Source organism: Pezoporus flaviventris, unplaced genomic scaffold (genome assembly GCF_033815535.1).
Source record: "Pezoporus flaviventris isolate CSIRO_AGI_PZ_B2104156 unplaced genomic scaffold, CSIRO_AGI_Pfla_v1 ptg000063l, whole genome shotgun sequence".
Classification (NCBI taxonomy): Eukaryota; Metazoa; Chordata; class Aves; order Psittaciformes; family Psittacidae; genus Pezoporus; species Pezoporus flaviventris.
In genome coordinates this window covers 958,963-974,817 of record NW_026892611.1, presented here as the reverse complement: position 1 = coordinate 974,817, position 15,855 = coordinate 958,963, and the positions used below count along the sequence as shown (strand labels likewise).

General features: G+C 43.8%; 2 protein-coding genes and 1 long non-coding RNA gene across 6 annotated transcripts in view; 2 read left to right on the top strand and 1 right to left on the bottom strand.

Moving 5' to 3' along the window:
- The window catches only part of NF1 (neurofibromin 1), a 70,229-nt gene that overhangs the window by 4,784 nt on the left and 49,590 nt on the right, over positions 1 to 15,855 (bottom strand). For all 4 annotated transcript variants that reach the window (XM_061469932.1, XM_061469934.1, XM_061469933.1 and 1 more), the window contains 15 exons: positions 9,623 to 10,055; positions 9,060 to 9,400; positions 8,139 to 8,341; positions 7,230 to 7,423; positions 6,817 to 6,957; positions 6,310 to 6,589; positions 5,008 to 5,222; positions 4,745 to 4,806; positions 4,513 to 4,627; positions 3,568 to 3,669; positions 2,502 to 2,642; positions 2,059 to 2,185; positions 1,776 to 1,907; positions 1,108 to 1,243; positions 259 to 416 (listed from right to left, as the gene is read on the bottom strand). In XM_061469932.1, coding sequence (XP_061325916.1) covers positions 259 to 416; positions 1,108 to 1,243; positions 1,776 to 1,907; positions 2,059 to 2,185; positions 2,502 to 2,642; positions 3,568 to 3,669; positions 4,513 to 4,627; positions 4,745 to 4,806; positions 5,008 to 5,222; positions 6,310 to 6,589; positions 6,817 to 6,957; positions 7,230 to 7,423; positions 8,139 to 8,341; positions 9,060 to 9,400; positions 9,623 to 10,055 — 2,780 coding nt within the window. The remainder of the gene's footprint in view (positions 1 to 258; positions 417 to 1,107; positions 1,244 to 1,775; positions 1,908 to 2,058; positions 2,186 to 2,501; positions 2,643 to 3,567; positions 3,670 to 4,512; positions 4,628 to 4,744; positions 4,807 to 5,007; positions 5,223 to 6,309; positions 6,590 to 6,816; positions 6,958 to 7,229; positions 7,424 to 8,138; positions 8,342 to 9,059; positions 9,401 to 9,622; positions 10,056 to 15,855) is intronic.
- LOC133277805 (uncharacterized) lies at positions 1,168 to 10,423 on the top strand. The gene is made up of 2 exons (XR_009746340.1): positions 1,168 to 1,266; positions 10,213 to 10,423. It is a non-coding gene; the product is annotated as an uncharacterized LOC133277805 (long non-coding RNA).
- EVI2A (ecotropic viral integration site 2A) lies at positions 10,700 to 14,396 on the top strand. Its single transcript, XM_061469937.1, has 2 exons — positions 10,700 to 10,855; positions 12,966 to 14,396. The coding sequence occupies exon 2, from the start codon at positions 12,982 to 12,984 to the stop codon at positions 13,744 to 13,746; it is 765 nt and encodes a 254-aa protein (XP_061325921.1). The 5' UTR covers positions 10,700 to 10,855; positions 12,966 to 12,981; the 3' UTR covers positions 13,747 to 14,396.

The window sequence follows — 15,855 nt, the reverse complement described above, 5'->3', positions numbered from 1 at the left end:
TCTTTTTCTTCCTTTTTTCCCTTTTTCCTCCACATATTTTGAGTGTCACTTTTGCTTCCCCCCTTTGTGATCAAAAGACCCGAGTTAGTCCTCTCTAACTGTACAGTGTTCTGTAATCATACTTTGTAGGAACTGCATACATTCCTCTGGATAGGGAATAAGCATTTAAAGTCAGAACAAATACAAGTATAACGTCTCGCCAGTAACACTCCCTGGGGTACTCTGCAGACAAAGGAGTGAATTAGTTATGTGAATAACCTAGAAGCTTTTTAGTGTTCGCTTGTGACGGCTGCCCCATATCCAAACTCATGGATTTTCGTGTTCGAGGGCTTATCTGTCCCACTGTCGGGTAACTGGCAGCCAGGTGTCTGTCTGACCCCTTTGGTGATGACCAGGGCTGGTTTTCCTTTAGTGTCCTGAAAGTGCAGAGAAATTCAATTAAGAAAATCTTTAAAACTGTGCATATTTAGGCATAAATTGTTCAAATAGCCAAACTATCCTGTATTAAACCCATCTTTCCTAGCAGGTTAATCTCCCCAAAACACATACAAAGAAATAGTAACTACTTTGCTTGCAAAAGTGACTAGTGAAGGCTAACAATCTGATATGGATGTAATGCTGAAGAGATAAACAATAAAGCAATGAAAAGAACACAAGCAAATCAGCCTACAAGGCAAGACGAAACTGGATGCTGAGAAGAGAGACACTGAGTAAAGTGCTCCCCATTGAGAGAAACTGGCTCTCCCCATCACTTTGAGGTGGGTTTCTCAGCTTATATCTGTGCTGCAGATAGACAGGCTCTAAGGTGTTGAGATTTTCCAATGACAAGGATAAAGTGACTACTTATAGAAGGACAAACGAAACTTCCTTCTAAAATATAAATGAGATGAAATTAGGTCTTGTAGAAAGATGTTAGCAAAGAGTTTAACAACCTCCAAAGCAGTTAAGCTCTGCGATACAGACCTCAGAATTAAATCTGTATGAATTTTGATACCCACATTTCTCTGTGACTGAGTTTTTAACAGAACACAGGTTACCTTTGGGTGATTTATTAAAGGAAATAGACATTGAAATGCGTGTGAAATATCTAAAAGTCAGACAACCAACCTATAGCTAGTGTCACTGTGATGGATGGGGTAGGTATCCATGGGAACATTCTCCATTGAAACGTCCGTCAACAAGAGAGACTTCCTGTGCTTCAGGCTGCAGCGACTTCGAACTTCCTCAGACACTGTCAGCAAAGCTAAAACGCCAAAGAAAGCCAAGGTAAGTTTTGCATAGAGGCAACGCTGAAGGTAAGCAGCATTCCACCCACTTCACACTTCTCCTGTGTGCACTGCAGTGCAGTGTGCTTACGTCCCAGTGGTCGTCTTTGTTCTGATTCAAAGCAAGTCATTTAAAAAGAATGCTGATCCCCATCCAGTCACAGTTACAGGACTTAAACACTTGCCCCCCATGGTCACAGTTTCTGCTCGTAGATCACTAGGAACTGGATCACTGTAAGGCACACACTGCAGGGCTTAAACCAAGAAACCTTAAGCCTCCCTGAAGGGTTTCCACTGCTGCACAGCCGCTCCCCTGTAGGTGAAGCCTTCAACCCCCAAACTCTGTCTTTGATGCACCCCAGCCTAGCCCAGCCCCTCGGCCACCCCCACTTACAAGTGTCCTTCACGTTGGTACCATTTTATCAACCCAAACCCACAAGAATTCCCACAAGAATCTGTTCATTTGCAGTCAGCACAAACTGAGAACAACGTTGGTTTGTCTGACTTTACCTGCCAGGTAAGCCACGCTCTGGGTGTTCACCTCAAACTTGTCACAGTTCCTGTGCTTGTTAACCAGAGCTAGTAGTGTGTGTAAAATCCTCACAGTTCTTGCTACAGTGGTAGGAGAAGGGTGCCTGTACCCTAGGAAATGGGGTTAAAAACCAAATACTGTATTTAATGTTCAGTGCATATTTAAGAAGCATTAGTATGTTCATTAGCATGTTCTCAGGACACTTCACATGAAGAGTAAGTAAGGAAGCACAGCTCTACCAGATGTAAGATGTGTTCTTACCCTTCAGGAGGTGTCCCACTAGTGCAAAGTTGAAGTTGGAGTTGAAATTCAGCCCAACAAAATGGTCCATCTGCTTGCAGTGCCACTCCAGGGGTCTCCTGATCTCCATGAACACCTCTTCCGGGCTCTGTCCAGGAAAAAGAAAACCCAAGAGCTGCTCATGATAGCTCCAGGTGTTCTTTTTACAAGTGACAGAGTAATTTTAAGAGCTTACACTGAAATACCAAACACACCTTTGAACACATCTGTACATTGCTGTTCCAGTTCAGAACACAATTACATACATCGCAGTTGGTATTACCCAAGTGAAACAATCCCTAATGCAGTTTTAGTTGCTTACCCAGTGTCCAGGAGGACAAGGAGCTGTGGGCTTTTCCTGTATTAACAGATATAACTGCCCACACAAACCCTGTGTCAGTCAGAGCTGGTTGCTAACAGCTCACCTTGTCATTGAATACTCGAAGGCTGTCCAGGGTGTGCAGATTCTGCTCAAGTAGGGCTGTACCTGCTGAGTACAGGTTTACTTCATCCAGCTGCAGCACTGCCATGGCCACCCAGAAGAGGGCCTTGTGCATCGGCGAGTCCTGGAGGGAAAGGGAGAAAGCCATGATTGTCAAGTCAGTTCCTGTAAATGAAAGACAAATGGGACTGACACACGGTTTGCACATCATTACAACCCTTCCTGTAGCCAGTCCTGTCCTCAACCACATCCACTCCAACACACAGATGGTCATGTGAACCTGTCATCTTCATGCACTTAACAGGTGAATAGTAGAACGTGAACTAATTTCAAGCCTTTTATTTCCCCCTAAGCCATTTCTTCTCTCTAGTACTCCTTCCCTTGCTCACAACACATCCGACACACCATGCCTCACACCTGACTGAACAAAAACCTGTCCTCAGATTGAAAGCACATGTTGAAAATGGATTGCAACTCTGCACACAAAACTGGCCAGGCAATTTCTACTCCAGATCAAAAAGCACACAGGAGGAATGCAGACCTTGGGGTCTCAGGCAGCAGATTTTTCTAGGAACAAGGTTTATGTACTAATAGTAGGTGCCTGAGGCTCTTTGTTACTGGAATACCGCTCATATCATGAACTTGAAAGCCCCATCCAGATGGCCAAGTTAGCAGCAAATCAGAGCAGGCTGACATTTACTGCAAGCCATGCCTTGACAGGCCTGTACTGGCAAACACTGAGAGCCAAGGCTGAGAACCTTCAGACAGCCGCTGGCAGCCTGTGCTCCATCAGTGCTGTGGCTGATGGAGCAGAACAGCTCAGGCTGAGGTGTTTTTAAAGTCATCTCACAGGTCCCACATGGAAACATCTGACACTGCCCATCTGCAGCATTTGGGCATGAGTCATAGCAGTGAAGCATGAACTTCAGAGGCCCCAGCATTCACTTATTTTGTTAAGATTATACCCATAATTGTGGTTTTCATTTACAAACTGTGTTCTCTGCTAATTTTCGTGTACCCAGGTACACGAAACGTACCCAGGTTTTTACCTTGTTAAGAAGAGGCTGCAGCTTGGTGAGGGCTATAACCGTAGCTTCTATCAGAACTTGGCTATTGTAATTATCAGGCCCTTTTAAACAGCTCTCGAGTCCCTTTGTGCAGAGGGAAAAGAGAAAAAGTAATTAAAAATAAACCCATAATTAGATTCTGCTTTGTAAAAAGAGGATCAAAGCTCTAAATAATTGTTACTCTCAATGAGCTTACAAAGCTTGAGCTCATTTTAAAGCAACTCTCAAGACCTTTTCCAAATGGAGATTTACACAGAAGTGATACAGGCACTGCTGAAAGCAACTGCACAGCGTGTGTTGAGAAAGTAAGGGTGCAAGGATTACAGAGCCTCTCTTCTACAGTGCAGATGCTGCTCAATTTGAGAGTTTTATGGACATAAACTTCAAAAAATGCTTAAAGGAAACACATTTAGCACAGGGTGTCCGTGCTACGGAATGCAGCCTCCTTCAGGGAACATGGAGCACCAGCACCAAGCGAGGCAGTCTGCTCAGAGTTTTCTTAAGTGACTGTCCTGCTCTTTATTGCATTTATTTATAACACATTAGGTTATTAACTGTCTTTAAAAACAAGGAAGTTGTGAATCATGTGCATGCAGCCAAATGCCTTAACAGAACATTCCTCATTTATTTAAATAGCAGCTTCTCCATCCATCTCATCATCTCAGATCACAAACTCAAAACTGACAGCCACTGTTACTTTAGGAGCCACAGCAGTGACAAAACTTACTGCCACCAAATTGATCTAAAATGAAGTGCATGGCCTACATGAAGTGCATTTCCAACCAGTCAGTTCCATAAAACAGGCTTGGGAAAATATATTTATCCTCAAATTATACCAAGTTCTGTACTTGATGGGAAGATAAAGGTAAAAATAGCTAAAATAGCTATTTAGGAGTCATGTAGGAAAACAGACACAGACCCACATACCTTGCTAAGAATTCGGATTATTTGCTTTATTTGTCCATGAGATACACGCTTACTTATGCAGCCAAAGACAACAAGTGCTCTCGGCTGCAGGGATGGATTGTACTGGAATGCAAACCTGTGAGGAAACAGAGCATTAATGGAGAGACAGCAGCCAGGCTGCGTAAGGAGGACCTGACAATTTTAGGTGTGCACTCAGGCAGGCAGGGGTTATGGTCTTAGAGCTGTCACATACTTTTGAGCTAGTTCAGTCCACTGGTCCAGCCACTTGCATGTTGGAATATCCCTCATACATGCCTGAAAAGAATCATATTGATTGAATATGTGTAACATTAAGTGGTTTTAAAATTCAGACTGTGCAGCCAGAGCAGTTCTCACACACCAAGTACTTCAATATCCCTTACCACATGCTGGGAACAGTGCCCCTACACCACTCGCCTGCAGGAAGCACAAGCAGTGCCACTGGCTCTCAGGGGTTATTTGCTTTGACCCACATACCTCCATGATCTCCAGCAGTGCCTCAGTAACAGTTTCCAACGAGGTCAGGGCAAAAGTCTCCCTTTCATAGGAGCCAGGAGAGAAGGACCTGTCTCGGTAGCTGGAGCGGAATGCGATGACCGCGGCCGACTTCACTTTGCTGATTCCAAACAGCAAATAGAACTTGGGCAGAGAGAACTCAGTCAAGCTCAGCCTTAAAACTTGCTTGGTCTCCTCTGAGGAAGGAATGTTTAGTATTAGATCTAAAGCACTGAAATTCAACCCGTGTTTCAAACACCGCAGCTCACCCCCCCATGAACACCAAAGCAGATAATCATCCTATAGGTCACTCTGCATATTCCATCACTCTTTTCTTTGCTATTTCCCCCAGAGTATCCCACAACCACCTTGGTCTGCTGCACAGACTGCTGAAGCCAGCCACTGGGATGGTGTATTCTAAAAACAGGTTGAAGGAAGCTTCTTTAAAGATGTGGTTCTGTGAGACTTCTCACACTGATTCATAAAACGGGAACCTGGAGAGCTCCTGCTCTGAAATCCCAACCCTGCTGTAAGTTCAAGCTGCAATCAAATGCTGCTTTTGGCTCTGGCACTGAAGAAGCCACTTAACTCAGAGGAAAATGACAGCCCTGCTCCCAGCACTGAGTATTTTTACAGCTCTGAACTTCCAGTTCATTTCAGTGCACTTCCAATTCATCCTCTGAACAGGAAGGGTTGCCCTTCTCTCTCTGCATCAAATCAGAGCTTTTCTTTTCATATACATATGTGTATTCACACACTCACTGTCAATATATATAGATATACAATGAGCTTTCAGATCATAAAAAGATTACATAAACTTTGACTTTTTCCTCCCTAGTTTTACACTCTGTGGTAAGAAGTGACAGCTACTTATCTGCTTACACCGATTATTATAGGACTGCTAAAAGAGCAGCATGCAAAATACCTGTCTTAACAGTATAGTTTCACAATTCCCTTATGTAATTGTTATTTTTGTTACCACATTATGCAACCACTCAAAAGATGCACATCAGCTGCTTTTAGCACAGACCTTATTTTCTCCTTTCTCTGCATCACAGGATCTTGCTGGTACTTTCTTTTTTCTAAAGCCTGTTATACAAACAACTCACATTATGCACCTGCTCTAAACCAGACAGTTCTAACACCAAACTCGTTTGTTGGAGATCAAACCCTCAGCAAGCTGAACCACAACATGGGATTTTCACACTCTCAGAACAGTGCAAAAACAACTCCAAAATTTCTCAAACAAACGAAGGAGCATTTGGCTTAACTGGAAACCCTTACCACTGAAGTGAAGCTGGGAACAAGTGCAGAGAGAATGAATGATGTTGATGACGAGACCATGAGTGGAAGCTCTGAGAGAAAGGGGACCAGTGGCCACCAACAAGGTGACCACGTGGAAGAGGTAGGGGAGATGTGCTGCCACATCCAGAGAATTGTTGAAGGAGAGCATCAGCATGTAGCGTGCTAGAATAGCGATGTCATCCCACATCAGGTGCTGCTCCAGGGTAGGAGTCGGAGACAGACAAGTCTTGTCTATTATTTTACACATCCTCCCAATCACCTGAAAACATGGAACAGTTTTGTTTCACTTAAAGGAAAAGCACAGCTCGAATTTCAGTAAACCCCATTACAACTTAATATTGGGATTATCCTATTGCTTGGAACCAGTTTTATCATGTTCTTTGCATTACTGCCTGTACTGAGTCACCAGAAAGCTTCTCTCTATCACATCATTATATAAGATTAAGTTATTATATAAAAGGAGATCAAGGCAAAAGGGGAACTCACTTTGCTTGAAACCAGCTTTACATTTCCTGAAGCAAGTGCTACAGCCGTGTCTGCCATAACCTCAGCCTTTATGGAGCCTAAGCCCCCTGTGGCACTGGTCTTGATAAAGCTGTCTAGCACGACATCCAGGAGATCCGTTATCTGTTAGAGACGGTAAATTCTGTTTGTTCAGTCAGATTAACTTCCTTTTTCTACAGTAAACAGCCTGTTAAATCAGCAATCATTCCTTTTTAAGATGCATAACAACCACAGTGATCTGTTGTCCTTCGGGAGAAAAGCCTACTGTGTATTTTAGAGGTGTAAAGCTCTACCAACTTTTACTCCAGATCACAATGCTACAGAACTGCAGAGAAACTGAAATTCAGTTTGTATTACTTTTATTAACAATGCAACAGGTTATGCAGAACGTGTACCTGTCCAAGACTTCCCCATATCTTGGCCTGGATGGAAGGGTACATCTGCTTCTCGTTTATTGTCATCGTTATGAGCTTATCAAGAATGGCCGTGACCCGCTGGCGCTTGGCATCATCGTTGTGTTTGCAGAACCGCACCAGGTTGGACAGCCAGGGAGTCATGTACTCCAGACAGAGGTGCTTCAGTTCAATACCTGCAGTAAAGCACAGAATCAACACTGGTCTCTATTTATAAGCAAACAATTATTTGTCAGCACTTTTCCTCTCGGTTTTATTGTCCAAAATAATCACTGTCAGAATTGAGCAAATAACACCGGGCAAGCAGAGCAGCTTCAGAAAGAAACACTCTGTCAACGACATCCAAGAAACACTGGTTGCAATCTGGCAAGGAGATGCTGACATTTAATCTCTTACTAATAGACGTGACAAAGATGTGAACATTCAGGATTAGGCAGGAGTATTTAAGATAATCTCTTTTTAATCTTGAGAATGTATTCCAAACACAGCTTCCAACAGTAAAGGCAGAGCTGTACTTTGCCATCCTTTTTTTCCAGTAATAAGCAGTGCAACAGAACCAGATGTCCAACTGAGAGATACAGTCAACCTGACGAGATTGATCTTGACAGGACTAAAGAGCCCTGTAACTCTTCTGTGTATATTCTAGAGTTCAAACCTTCACTATCAAATTTTGGTTCTCATTCTGCAATAATCTACTTCTGATGAATTAGTAACAGAGACCTGGCCAAAGTACTCACTGTGCAGAGCTATCAACAGCGATACGAAACTAATAACCTGGACTGTGATCTCTCTGAATGAACTTGAGCCCCCAAACAAAGGAGGTATGCAGTGGAACTGGTTTTCATGTTCATTTCGAAGTTGCAATGCATAAGGAATACTGGAGGTACTTACTAGACTTGCTGAATCCAGAAATGCACTCTTCCAAGAACTCTAAGGTGAGGTGGGGTTCGTTAGCTGCAAGAGTCTTACTAATTGATACAATAAATAGTGTGTTGTTGGCAGGAATACACAGTCCTGACGTTTCCAGTAACTGGCCCTCAATCTTTAAATTAAAGGTACATGTTAAGGCACATAGAAGATTATAGGCAGCAGACCTGTAACAAAGCAAGCAACGTGACTTGTAAGAGTTTTCTTGGATATATATTAAAACACATGCATTACACCAAGGCACCACAGTGATAATACTGACATTTGACAACTCACAGCACTACTGCTATGCAAGAGATTACATTTAAATCCTGAACTTCTTTCCCTGCACTAGTTAAGACTCAGAGACAAAAACATTTGCCTTGAAGAGACAAAAGAAATTACTCCTCCACTTGCTTTAAACTATTCCTGATGAGATTAAAGACTGTGCTTGAAGGAGCTGGCACTGGAATTCTCAGAACAGCATTCAGCTCTAGGAATTTTTATGTATTTCCACGTGCACCTGAGCTAATAGGAGAGAGACCACCATGGCCTGCAGGCAGAGGCAGTGCTTAGCGCCACCACTGAGAGCCAACTCTACCAGCGGCAGCTCCCATGGTGTTAAACAAGTTCAACACCATGGAAATCAGATGTACCTAACAAACATATACTGGAAAGCAGAAGTATTTCTCCTTTTAAAGAGAAACTGAGCTTCCTACACACCTCCAGTAACTGACAGTGCACGTGCCTTTCTTCCTCTATAGAAAACACAAGCTTGCTTAAATTAAATGTACATTTTATGGAGCTGTGGTGAAAGAGAAATCATTCTGTTCAAGTCAGACTTGCCCACACTGAGGAAAGCCTAGAAAGGATCCACACTTTGATGCTAATGTAAAAGGTCCGTACCGCAGGCTGGGGTCGGAGCTCCCCAGGTTGAGCAGCGCGATGTTCAGCAGCGTCCCAGGGACATCCTTGGGGCGAATTTTGGTGTGCTGGGGGATGGAGTCTGGTTGTGAGAGCTCCCACCGCGTCCGTATGTGAATGATGGACCTGACAATGGCTTCACACTCCTGATGCATGAAGGTGAGCGGTGTGCCCTGGTTGGCAATGGTCAGTGTAAACTGGTTCTCATCCACGAGACATATTTCCTCGATCTCAGAGGCGTAGTAGATGTCATTTAGAAACACTGTTTGTCCCAGGACTCTTGTTCGTTCTGCTGATGTCACCTGCACAGCAGTCGACCCAACCTTAGGAAGAGAACAGAAAAGTGGTTTAGCACCTACTGTTAACAGTGCAGAGAGAAAAGTCTGACACCTCTGATGTTACAGACACACACTTCCTAAAGAGGCATACTAATAACTTGTGTTTTCTCCTCAAGACATGAGAGGAGAATTAAGAGACAGTAAAATCCTATTCAAATCCTTATGAAAATGTATCAATCCACTAGGAACAGCATTCGAAGGACTTACTTTAATAGAGACTTTGGTGTCTTTGTGAGCCAGTTTGAGAGCATTGTGAAATACTTTCAAATCCTCCTCCAAAGCCAAGGTAGCTGCTGGGAGTTTCTGCTGGTCGTGTTCTATGTGCTCGGCCAGTTTCCCTGGAGAGTCTATGAAAATAAGCCTTTTGCTTCCTTTCAAACCTGTCAAGAGCCTTTCATGGTATTTGGTGTATTCTCTGACCCAAGAGTTACAGTTATAAATAAAAACTGCTGAGACATTTTCATAAGCAAAGCCTGGAAAAACTACAAACCATTTAGAAAGAAAGTCTGTTTTAAAGCGATTACTGGGGCCAGCGTGAGTGAGGTCCACCACAATCTCATATGGCTTTGCATAGTATGGCTTCAGAGTCAGCAGCACATGGTAGATCAGCAGATCTCCGTTGATCTGACCAGTCTTGAATCTGTAAGAGAACGAGGCAGACATGGTTGGGTTTGCGTGCCATGGCTCACACTAACTCCAAGGTTAATGCCCAGTATCATGAAGTTGACTTGGGACCTCACATAACGTAAAATATTAAGAACCTTTTTGTTCTCTTTTAATGATTCTTTGAATCTCAGGAGACTGGACCCTGCATCAGCCAAAACCAAGCCTCCAGAGCCAACACATCAGACAAAAGTCTACCAGGAAGGATTAACTGAAAATCAAACTCAACATCTCGTGGGCATCTGAGGTACTTCAAATACCTGCCACTGTTTCAAGCTAGCATGAGCTCCACTCCTTCAAGGCAAAGTGACCGCAGAAGGAGGTAATAAATACTGTCAGCATGGATGTAGTTTTCAGTGTGCTGGGACACTGCTCTTGGGAACACCTCAGATAAACCAGTGGGACACAGGGTAACTGAGGAGGTGTATTTCGTGAAGGTAGAATGTTTATCTGCCAAAGAGACTCTCTTCCCTCCCATGCACCTTCCTGTTGTTCCGAGAGCTAATCTGGGCAAGTTGGTGTTTTCCCCCCTCTACCGTGTCATGGCAGAGCTGTTACAAAAAGGAAGTGTGTCATCGCTGTGGTTTTAGCTCTCCACTTAAATGACATATAATTTCAGTTACAGATCGCCTTAAAAAATACCAGCACTGCCTAAACCGACTCGCTCTGTGTGAATGGTCGTTGCATCCTAACAGCAAATGCACACACAAAGAAATGCTATTGTTGAAGGACTAAATACCTGAAACACCAATCTTCTTTTGACTACATCTTGGCAAGGTAGGTGCACGTTTTCTTTCTCTAATTGTAAGTTCCCCTTGGAAGTTTCTAGGATGTACAAAACTGCATGCAGAAGTATTTCTAAAGAAGTTCAGGTGACTCAGAAACACCCTGTACAAATATCTCCAACTGAATTCGGAGGCTCATGTATTTTTAGTACTGTTAAATCAGTACTAAAATCACAATCAGACTCCAAAGAATGAACAGTGACAGTCGGTCCTTGGCTCTGTTGTTACTGCAGATTTCAGGGAGCTCTCACAGATGACCCTGTCCGTACCTAGGCACAAAGGGCTGAACTAAAAAAGAAAAAGCAGCTCTTTAATGCAGTTCCTTTGCTCTCATGATTGTAAGTGAAGCCTTTAACATCAGTTTATTATTTTTAAGAAAAGCACATTTGGTCTGAACACCACAATTAACACTGGACTTGTTGTACCCTCGAGGGAGCAGGCAGAGCTGCAGCTCTCAGGCAGTAACATCCAAGTTGGAGTAGATCTGTACTGGCAAATGGAGCTCAGTTCTGCAGGCCATGCAGAAGCTTGGTGTGAAAAGTTGTTCTGTTCCCAAAGAAAGGCGTTGCTGGCTTTGCTTTCTTCCTTTAAAATTACAGTACAAGGCACTGTCAAAGGAACCTTCACTATATGAAGATAAAAGTCCTACCTGAGCTGCAGTTGATTTCTAAACCAGTTTCCAGTTCCAACTTAGCAATAAGGATTCATCTCAGAATGAGTCTAATTGCATGTCATAGGAAAGCTGCAAAGTTACGTCTATCTTTTGCTGCTCCTTTGTCCCATAAGGAGAGGCACCCATCGCTGTTCCCTGCTCACACACCAGACATGTCACCTCTCGTGCTCCTGGAGGACATCAGCAGGACAGGGGTTTGCAAGATAGGCAAGTTCACCCTCTGATTTTGGGGAGTGAATGGGGCAAGCTCTCTGGCAGGCATGGCAGCTTCTGACTATCATAGAAGTGAGTGTTGTCTGGAATATCTCTGAATGACCTAACCCCACAAACATACATGTTACCTGGAAAGCAGTACCTCCAAAAGCAAATGCATTTGTAAGAACAGCACTGTTCCTTCTGGTCATTCTCTGCATTGTTCATATTTGAACCAAACAGTCTGTGACTTTCAAAGCAAATGTTTTCTTCTGTTAATAGAGACAGGGGAAAGCCACTGGATGGGATAAGCCTTAAACTCTGACAGTGTCTCACACATGCAGACTGGATGAGGCAGCAGCAGTAAAGTGCTTCACTCCTACTCTGATTTGTCACTGTCATTTTGAGGTTATCAAACTTGGTATCAAAGCTGAGGTTATCAACTTAGTATCAGGCTGACCTAAAGCTCAGTTTCCTGCCCTCCAGACAAGCTCAACCGGTACAGATTTGATCACTGCACAAATGTGAGACAGAACATGCTACTGGTAGTACCATTTGCATCAATCTCAGGCGTTTCACAGAAAATGTCACAATCTGCAGCACGGCTGTGAGAAAAAGGAGAAGAACGTTTGTGATAAAATAGCCTTTTGTACAATAACGCAGAAAAATGAGAGACCAAAGATTTCTGTGAAACACTCCTGACACCTGTGCTAAGAACAAAGAAAGCAGTTACAAGAACATTTCAGACTGAGGTTTTTCACTTGACCATCTTTACATGCATGGCTACCTTTCCCACACCCAGGTGGGTGCAGACAGCAGCAGCCATCTGTAACCTGCACATGGGTTTCTCATTTGGCTGTGTAAAAGCAGAAGTGATGGACCTCAATCTGTAGTATGGCCAGCTTTAAAGAGGAGGAACTACCAAAGAGGGGGAACTACAGAGTCTGCCTCTACATCACAGAGCAGGCAGTGGGGAACACTTCCCTTTGTGCTTGGGTCCATGTTCTTTTTCAATCCTCATATATTCTCTATAAACCTCAAACTGTCAGAAGCTCTTGACAACCGGTTCTTTCAGAGTACCAAATACCTGCCCTCAACCCCCTGCATCCACTACAAATGTGGTTGTTACACGTTTTTCTAACTAAAAGGCTGCTGCCTGCTATTCCCTGAGGAGCCCAACTCAAACCTCTGAGAACCAGCCCTTGCTAAACAAATCCCATCATTTGTACTTTTGCAGGCGACTAAACAGGAAGATGAAGACCAGACACAGCAAATCACACGTTGCCTTCCCTGTCCTGATAATCTTTGCTTTGTGTCTGCAAACAAGTGCAAACCACACCAATTATCCGAGGGTTATAAATGAAACCTGGAATCCTACCAGCCAAAATCTAAGTGGAAGCCAGAACATAACTGAAGCCAATACAGATTCTCCTCCGAGCATCAACTTCAGCAGCAAAACGACTACTCTGAAAATGCAGACAGGGACCGTGCAATACTTATCCTCCACAATGGCCCAAAATCTCACATCTTCCCCTGCCAGCACTGCAGTGGCAACTTCTGCCACTGGAGGACCCAGGAATTCCAGCAAACCCAAGAGTACAGGGACAAATGAAACCTGTGAAGACAGCAAGTCTCTCATAATGATCTGCTTCATTGTAATAGCTGTGCTCGTGCTCATCTGCACCTTCTTATTCCTGTGCACAGTTGTGATAGCCAACAAAATGTCTTATCTCAAGAAAGCTCAGCAGGGAAAACGCAGGCCCAGGAGCAACGGCGACATCCTGGCGACCAACAGCTTGTGGCCAATGGCTGCAGGGACATGGCAGAGGATGAAGGAGACAACTGGAGCTGACTTGGTAATGCAGGACTTGATACCAGGGAGAGACACTGCAATCCCAAGAGAAACAGAAGGTGAAACTACCAAGAAATTCTCTAAAGAAGCAGACAACAAGCAGGGAAGCAAAGAGCCACTGAAGTCACACAAACCCATTTTTACCAATTTTGTGGTTGAGATTTAATTCATACTCAAGGAAAAAAACAAAATTGTCTCTTGCCTTTTTGACATCATTAATATAAGGTAGAAACTTAACTTTTAAGTAACATGAATTTTAACACAAGAAAGCTGAATTCAGATCTTAGGGTTTTCCATCTAGCATAGTGGGAATGCTGCAGCAACTTGGAGATCTAGAAGGGAATAAGACTGTGTTAAATAGCTTTCTATAAACCAGAGTCAAGACCAGCTTTACTCCTGTGACCAGAACTCAGGGTGGTAGGGGCTGAAGGGAATCAAACAAAAAAGAACAGAAGCCTGCCCATTCTCAAAGGTCACTGGGAAAAGAAAGGGAAGGCCTGGTAGTGTGATGAATGCAGCACACCATGAGGTGTACGTGGTAAAACCAAGCTGCTTTTTCCAGAAAGCTGTAATTCAGTCACCACTGATGCAATAACTGCATCAGGAACTAGTCCCTCTCCAAATGCCCTTTCAGGTTTTTCCATCAAGAACTTCTGAAACCAGCTTAATTGCTTTCGAACCAGATGGAGACATGAATCATATTTATTGTGTTGAGTTTGTGTGAGAAGACAGGGCATTTATATTATATATGTTAGAATATGATAATGATTTCAATTTGTTATCTGCAATAAACCAGCAACATCCATTTTTAAATAACTCACGTGATACTGTTTCTCTAAGTCAAAATACTCCAAATACGCATCAGACAAAGCAGTTTGGGATATTATATTCCTCTACCACTTGCTGAAGGTCACTAAAGGTCTCTCTCCCCTGACGAGTGGCTGTGGCGTGTCTTGCACCACAGACACACACTCCAGTCTGTCCCAATACAACCGATTACAACACACCAAAAGTGTCTTCAAACCCACCACAACTTCTCGTTTCTTAATTCTCAGAGACTCCACTTCCCCACATCTGGGGAGGGCTGAGTCTGCTCCCACTACAGCAGGGCTCTGTTGATTTAAGGAAAGATGAGAGGCTTTCCACAGGCTGCCCCCTGGATCAAAGGTGACCTGTTGTACCTTGGTTACATGTGCTAACAGCACACGATGGTGAAGCGCCAAGCATCCTGTGCAGCTGTACCAAGCATCTTCGACACAAGAGGTGGTTGGATGATTCAGGACAAAACACTGAGTCCCCAGTTCCTATTCCATGACATCACCCCTAAAAGTGGCTGAAAGGGCAAGTAAAAAGCAACGGAGAAGCCAGAGGACAGGGGATTATGTCAGTTTTAAACAGGATGGGAAAGGCCAGGAAAAGAATGAGATCAAACTGTGACAGATCAGTGATGACAACTAGTACTTAAGGGAGATGAACCGAGGAATATCTCACACTGGTGACAGAAGCAAAGCTGAAGGGCAGTGCAGGGGGATGCTGCATTGCAGTCACCTTCTCCTTCCCCAGAATGACCACAAGCACAGGGGGCAACAGCAGAGGCTGTGCATGTACTAAAAAAAGCATCTGAGATAGCAAATGTGAGAATCTAACTTGGTGTAAAACTGCTCGCAGCCAGGCGGGTATGGAACTGAAAGGGAAGGGTCTGTAAGAGTGAGACACTGCATGCAGTAAGATGCTCGTAGGCAGCAGATTACAGAGATAAACCAGCAGGGTCATGAGAAAAGCAGACAAAAAAAGCAAGAATCACAATCACATCAGTGGAAGGAACGAAAAAGAGGAAGGAGAAAGAACCTTCAACAGGATGGGAGCTGTGGCAAAAGAGCGGTGGAGACAGTGAGGGTTGACAAGAATGGGGATGAGATAAAGAAATCAGGAAGAAAGAAACTGAGTTACAGGGTGAGCATGGGATCAGGATTTGCTGCAGGAGAGGCAGAAAAAGAGAACTGGTGCAGTCAGAAGGGTGGTACAAGAAAAGCAGGAGGAGATGGGAGAAGCTGCAGAAGGATCTGGCAGCAGCTACTTGGAACTGGCAGAAATACACTTGCAGAATGCTATGAGGACGTATTAGATGTGGGTTTCTTTTTGCCAAGGAGCCTTTCCAGGCAAAAATGATTCAGGAGACAAAAGGAAATAGTCTGGGTCACACACAGAGGTATGGACAAAGGCAGGTATGGGAAAGCAGCTGCTGTTAGTGATGGCAGCAGGCTCCAACACTGTC